Source organism: the organism of the source record quoted next, unplaced genomic scaffold, assembly GCF_019419815.1.
Source record: "Pyrus x bretschneideri cultivar Hongxiangsu unplaced genomic scaffold, Pyrus_bretschneideri_v1 Contig31, whole genome shotgun sequence".
NCBI lineage: Eukaryota > Viridiplantae > Streptophyta > Magnoliopsida > Rosales > Rosaceae > Pyrus > Pyrus x bretschneideri.
Window position 1 is genome coordinate 5,098,313 of NW_025999624.1, and position 7,013 is coordinate 5,105,325.

A 7,013-nucleotide genomic window follows, 5' to 3' on the forward strand; every position below is an offset into this window, starting at 1 on the left:
CCAATAAGTTTAATTATGTTATGCCAAGTATTGCATGATAAAGAACCATACATGATTTAAATTTCCACTTATACATCCATAATTGTCCTTAGTTTACTAACCAGTACATCCTATGATGATTTTTTTTTTCTTTCCAGAAGACAAGCATCAATGCATTTCATTCTTAATCAACTTGCACTAACTTAGTGCAGTTTCTTAAGAACCCATTCCATTGTCATGACTTCATATTAAATCATTAAAACATATCTACTTTTAATCATGTTGCATAAGAGTATTTAAGACTCCTGTAGCAAACAGTCTGCAAGTATAACCCCTAGAAGCAAATAGAGTTAGTTATAAGAAAAGTTCCACTAAAGATTGAAAATATATATTGCAGGCCCATATTGTTTACAGGCACCTACACAGAAGTGTTTCCTGGCTAAAGAAACAATGTAGTAGTTCGAGGATGAAATACAAACAATGATTTCGTGCAATTTACACTAGGCTTCAGTTATGCAGAAATTTTTCATGGGAAACAATAAAGCAAGCTGCTTCCATCAGTTTCATACAAGGAAAAAACACCCATAATCAGAAAGAATGCTTTCCTCTCCCTCTTCAAAGAAAGGAACTTCAGATGGGAGATTGTTGCAACAGCCAGCATTTTGTGGCCCCTTCTCTCCCCAATATTGCATAAGAAATCATTGGACTGGCTTCATACTTGTGGTTCTAGTGTAACAGTAACATACTTAAGTCCACCAGAAGGACCAAGACCAACACTAATTTCTTCTATCATAGTTCCAATTAAGGCAATTAAGGATTCAAATTTCTTAGCAAAACTTGACAAGAAATCCTCATAACATTGGAGGGCAGTCCAGCCGCAAAAGAGAGGAACATGGTCAACTCCGAGTGTAAGATAATCATCATTGGAAAATCCATTTGGGTCCTGATAAAATATATGCTTATTCTGATGACCAATCTGGGAGATAAAAAACAGAAGAGGTCAACTTCTTTATCTAAATTCAGGATTCAAACTGATGGGCATGTAATGAAGGCCAAACTATCATTTTTCTGTCACATCCCTTTGCAAAGATAAACTTTTTATGCACATCAAAGCTAAAATCACGTATGTTAATGGGTTATGTTTCTTATGTTGTCACAACAGAGTATGATCGGGTAAATTAAGCATTCCAATACACCCACATGCACTTTACCAATAAAAGGCCAAACAGTCAAATGGGATTTCAAAATTGCAGAGAAAACATACCTCTATGATCCAAAGCGGAAGAGTTACACACCCTTTTCTGCTAGAAGAAGGGTTAACGTTTGAGTGAAAAGACAAGGCAACATGCAACTTCAAACCTGAGTCAGAAATCAATTTGAAAAGCCTTTCATATAGAGACCAATCATATGCAAGAGGAAAACAACGCTCTACGATTCCCCACCAAACCTTAACTGCAATTCTGTGGACACCTGCCAACTTGAGTGTTTTCAGTGCTACAGTTAAGGCCTTGCCGTCGTTTAAAAGAGTATAACAATTAAATGAAGAATGAAAATGCATCATAGCCTTATCAACAGAAAGTCATAAAAAACTTACTTCCTAATCCTTGGACGCCCCGTACCATCAATGCAGAAGGCATCAACAGGCATCATCCCATATATGGGAATTCTCTTATCTAGGGATGATGGCAATATCGAGGACCTCGAATTCTCCTGTGCATCCATACTGCAAGCAACAAATCATCTAATTATCACATAGACACATTTATATGATCCAATTTGAACATTCGAAGCAATAAACTAGCTCAGAAACTTCTCTTCAAATCAATTAAAAGCATTCGCGTCTAAATTTCATTGTTTGAATTTATCAACAACCCAATTGAACCTAGTTAAGTATTCACTTCAGTAAACCCTACATAAGCTCAAAAACTATATAAATTTTCCTGCATTTTCTCGGGAACCAAACAGACAGTGCAACTCAAAAGAAAACGGAAAAAACCCGTAATTATGTGAGATAAACCTGAGAATACTGTTTCCGGCAAGGGATGGGCTGCAACGAGTGAAGAGGCCTTTTTTAAAGACGGGAAGGGTCGAAACGTTTCGGAGGAGGTTTCGGTGGTTGGGCTTGTCGTCGAAACTGAATTATCTGAAGCAGAAGATGCTCTTGCTCGATGTTGTGCATTTGCAGACGACTCGCCCATTGTCCGCCATTGCCATCGATCACAGAGAATCTCTCAGCGATAGAGAGAGCAAATCCCAGTGTTCGTATTTTTCATTTGCAACTAAAATGTACTGACTGACTCTGTGTGCTGGGGTATTTTTGGGTGTATGTTTAGTTTTGTGGCGTCTTCGCACATTTATTTCTACTTCTCACACATCACTTATTAATTTATGTTATTTGGCTGTTTCAATTGATCAACCTACGGGAAAGAGTAGATGTGTGTGAAAAGTAAAAAGAGTGTCTAAATATTACCACCGAAAATTATCTTTGTGTATATTTTTTATTTGTCAAAAGATATTTGTATTAGGATAATATCAGGTAATCAAATTTTTGAACCAAATTTGCAAATGTTTTACCAATAAAAAATAAACATTTTGATTTGATTCCTAATTTTAGGTATTGAGTTACGAATCAACTAACCCTTCAAATTCCATGCTTGTTAGTAAACACGCAAAAAGTCGAGAACTGGGCGAAAGCTTGAGTTGGTTCTCCCCCATAAACCTAATAGAAGGCTGCTCCCATTGCTTGGGAACCTCCTGATATTCGTTGGTAAATGCTTTATGTTGATGGTTCAAGATTGGTGCGGGTGGAGTTCTCTGCCAATTTGGGACAAGGAGATTTTATTGACAGATGTGTTTGCTATCACTTTGTTCTAACAAAATTTGGTTGATAGCTATTATCCTCTTGATACAACTGTGAGCAGATGCAAAACATTGATGAGTCAATTGGTTAGATGTGAGCTGTGCTGAAGCATAAGGCATGTTTTCAGGGAGCGGAAATGTGTTGTTCATCAGTTGCCAAATTGGAGCTTTAATATGGATCTCAGCAGCTTTATCTTCAGTAACCCCCCATGTGGCCTACCTGGATTTGATCAACTCTCATAGATGATTTTATTGGAGTTGCTAAGCTACGTTTTGCTTGTACGGATGTTTTATGTTAGGTTCTTCAAATGTCTTCATTTGAATGGACTAAGATTAAAATGGAATGACACCAAAATACAATTGAAAAATAGAGAGTTGGAAGATAAAAACTGATGGATTTCCTTCTTATAAGAACAAGCATACTGTAAAAAATTGAAATTTGATCGATTTCCTTCTCTCGTTACTTCCAAAAAAATAAAAAAAATAAAAAAAACCCACTCTTCGCATCGGACACAAAGACATAAGCTAAATTCTCAATATGTATGTAGTCATCAACAACTCATTATGTAAACCCATTACGTAAACCTCACACCCTTGTATATGTAATCTCAACCTATGACAATTGACCTCTTCCCAACTTTCTTAGTAGCCAAACGAAACCCTTCAAATGTATTTTTGCAGTTAACCTTTTTTGGTGTAACAAGTAATCCCTAAAAGTGCCTTCATACTAGCTGCTGGATTGTTCCATGTACTTTTCTCGAACCCGAGAAATGCAAGGACGAAAAAGGCGGTATATGTAACTGCATCAAACAGACCATAAGCGAGAACAGCTGCCAACCTAAGTTTGCTAGTTTTGAATATTCATGTGAAAGAAAATTTGTATATTCATGTGAAAGCAAAGGGAAACACTAGAAAAAATAGGGTAGAAGCAGCCTACTAACAAATTTCTGGATATAACATCCCAAGGGCTGCATAGAACTCCCACCCAACAACTTAGTTGAACAAACTCTTTGATATTCCAAATTGATTTTATCACATCCCGACCCAGGCTCCACCACATCCCGGGCTCAACTCTGGCGTAACACGATATTGTCTGCTTTGGGCCCAGACCACACCTTCACGATTTTGTTTCTAGGAACTCACACGAGAACTTCGCAGTGGGTCACCCATCCTGGGATTGCTCTCGCGCGAACTCGCTTAACCTCGGAGTTCCTACGGAACCCGAAGCCAGTGAGCTCCCAAAAGGCCTAGTACTATATGGAGATGGGGATGTACATATAAGGCATATAAGATCTTCTCCCCTGGGCGATGTGGGATCTAACAATCCACCCCCCTTAGGGGCCCGACGTCCTCGTCGGCACACTTCTGGTCAGGGATTGGCTTTAATACCAAATTGTCACATCTTAACCCGAGCTCGACTCAGCCGTAGCACGATATTGTCCACTTTGGGCCCCGACCACGCCCTCACCGTTTTGTTTCTGGGCAATGTGGGATCTAACAATCCACCCCCCTTAGGGGTCCGACGTCCTCGTCGGCACACTTCCGGCCAGGGATTGGCTTTAATACCGAATTATCACATCCTAACCCGAACTCGACTCCGGCGTAGCACAATATTGTCCGCTTTGGGCCCCAACCACGCCCTCACAATTTTGTTTCTAGGAACTCACACAAGAACTTCGCAATGGGTCACCCATCCTGGGATTGCTTTCGCGCGAACTCGCTTAACTTCGGAGTTCCTATGGAACCCGAAGCCAGTGAGCTCCCAAAAAGCCTCGTACTATATGGAGGTGGGAATGTACATATAAGGCATACAAGATCCTCTCCCCTGGGTGATGTGGGATCTAACAATCCACCTTCCTTAGGGGCCCGACGTCCTCGTCGGCACACTTCCGGCCAGGGATTGGCTTTAATACCAAATTGTCACATCCTAACCCGAGCTCGACTCAGCCGTAGCACAATATTGTCCACTTTGGGCCCCGACCACGCCCTCACCGTTTTGTTTCTGGGAACTCACGAGCAAATTCGTAGTGGGTCACCCATCCTGGGATTGCTCTAGCCCAAACTCGCTTAACTTCGGAGTTCCGATGAACTCTGAAGCCAATGAGCTCCCAAAATGCCTCGTGCTATATGGAGGTGGGCATGTATGTCACATCCCGACCCGGGCTCTACCACATCATGGGCTTGACTCCATCGTAGCACGATATTGTCCGCTTTGCCCCGATCACACCCTCATGGTTTTGTTTCTGGGAACTCACTCGAGAACTTCCCAGTGGGTCACCCATTCTGGGATTGCTCTCACATGAACTCATTTAACTTCGGAGTTCCTACGGAACCCAAAGCCAATGAGCTCCCAAAATGCCTCGTGCTAGGTAGAGATGATAATATACATATAAGGCTTACAGGATCCACTCTCCTGGGTGATGTGGGATGTTACAATCCACCCTCCATAAGGGCCCGACGTCCTCGTCGGCACACTTCTGGCCAGGGATTGGCTCTGATACCAAACTATCATATCCCAACCTAAGCTCCACCACATCCCGAGCTCAACTCCGCCGTAGCATGATATTGTCTGCTTTGGGCCCCGACCATGCTCTCACGGTTTTGTTTCTAGGAACTCACACGAGAACTTCCCAGTGGGTCGTTCATCCTGGAATTGCTTTCACGCGAACTTGCTTAACTTCGGAGTTCCTACGGAACTGAGCTCCCAAAATGCCTCATACTATATAGAGGTGGGCATGTACATATAAGGCATAAAGGATCTTCTCCCCTGGGCGATGTGGGATCTAACATTGTCACATCCCAACCCGGGCTCGACTCCGCCGTAGCACGATATTGTCCTCTTTGGGCCCCGACCACGCCTTCACGGTTTTGTTTCTGGGAACTCACGAGCAACTTCCCAGTGGGTCACCTATCCTGGGATTGCTCTAGTCCAAACTCGCTTAACTTCGGAGTTCCGATGAACTCCAAAGCCAATGAGCTCCCAAAATACCTCGTGCTATATTGAGGTGGGCATGTACATATAAGGCATAGAGGATCCTTTTCCCTGAGTGATGTGGGATCTAACAATCTACCCCCCCTTAGGAGCCTGACATCCTCGTCGGCACACTTCCGGCCAGGGATTGGCTCTGATACCAAATTGTCACATCCCGACCCGGGCTCCACCACATCCAGGGCTCGACTCCATCGTAGCACGATATTGTCTGCTTTAGGCCCCGAGCACACCCTCACAGTTTTATTTCTGGAAACTCACATGGGAAATTCTCAGTGGATCACCCATCCTAGGATTGCTCTCGCACGAACTCGCTTAATTTCGGAGTTCCTATGGAACCCGAAGCCAGTGAACTCCTAAAAAGCCTCGTGCTAGGTAAAGATGGGTATATACATATAAGGCTTATAGGATCCACTCCCCTGAGCGATGTGGGATATTACAAATTTATTTGTACAACTTACACTTTCTACAAACATGAATTCCTTCTATATATACTTGATCAATCACCTGCTCCTAAACATTCAGTTTGATACGAAAATCATCTATATGCATAAATGTATCATTAAGTTCACTCATTATTCATACAATATATCAACACATTCAACTCACACCTACAACTAATTAATCTTGCATTCACCAATGTGTCAAGCTTTACGGAAATACAACATCGGAGACTATGAAACTTGTAAATGCAACTGAAGAAACACTTGAGTGAAACCGAGACTCAGTAGTGGGTTTTGTGGAGAAATGCAAATACAATGAGCTGCAGGAGGAGGATGAAGTTGCCAAATTCTTGGGGAGGAATCTTCTTTTGTGTCTACTTTTTTCGGTTGTTTTTGTTCTAAAAATCTATATGCATATGGACCATCTAATTCACCATTTGGGCATGAATACTGAAAACCATTCCAAAATTTTGATCACCGCACCAAGCCCTTCCTCAAATTCATTTACGCACTGTAGTCTCTTAGCGTATTACTTTTTTTCACATAAAATACTTGATTAACTTGAGATATTATTGCATCAGAGAAGCCAGACTAAATAGGTCAGAGCCTTAGTTGTAGCAACTGTAAAGGCATCTGCAGTGGGAGTTGGATTCTCTCCCTTCTTTTTTTTCCTCTCCTTCCCTCCCCTCCTATTTGAACAGTCACGGTTAAACCATGTTAATATCTTATATTAATTTTTTATA

At 41.7% G+C, this 7,013-nt stretch overlaps 1 protein-coding gene across 2 annotated transcripts; it reads right to left on the bottom strand.

Annotated features, from left to right (window-relative positions):
- Window positions 1-329: 329 nt before the first annotated feature.
- On the bottom strand, window positions 330-2,292 carry LOC125480049 (inactive beta-amylase 4, chloroplastic-like). 2 transcript variants are annotated; one of them, XM_048590291.1, is made up of 4 exons: window positions 1,997-2,292; window positions 1,574-1,702; window positions 1,244-1,338; window positions 330-955 (listed from the first exon to the last, which is right to left on the bottom strand). In XM_048590291.1, exons 2-4 carry the CDS (start codon window positions 1,614-1,616, stop codon window positions 692-694), a joined length of 402 nt encoding a protein of 133 aa, XP_048446248.1. In that variant the 5' UTR covers window positions 1,617-1,702; window positions 1,997-2,292; the 3' UTR covers window positions 330-691. The 2 variants fall into 2 exon arrangements, with proteins under 2 accessions (XP_048446248.1, XP_048446247.1); XM_048590290.1 differs by having other exon boundaries at window positions 1,244-1,449.
- Between the last annotated feature and the right edge of the window lie 4,721 nt (window positions 2,293-7,013).

Coding starts and splice junctions, on each gene's coding strand:
- LOC125480049 (XM_048590290.1), bottom strand. CDS start 1,616: ATGCCTTCTGCATTGATGGTACGGGGCGTCCAAGGATTAGGAA. Junction 1,450..1,573: donor GGGCGTCCAAGGATTAGGAA/GTAAGTTTTTTA, acceptor TCAAGTTGGCAG/GTGTCCACAGAATTGCAGTT. Junction 956..1,243: donor TTCCGCTTTGGATCATAGAG/GTATGTTTTCTC, acceptor TTTATCTCCCAG/ATTGGTCATCAGAATAAGCA.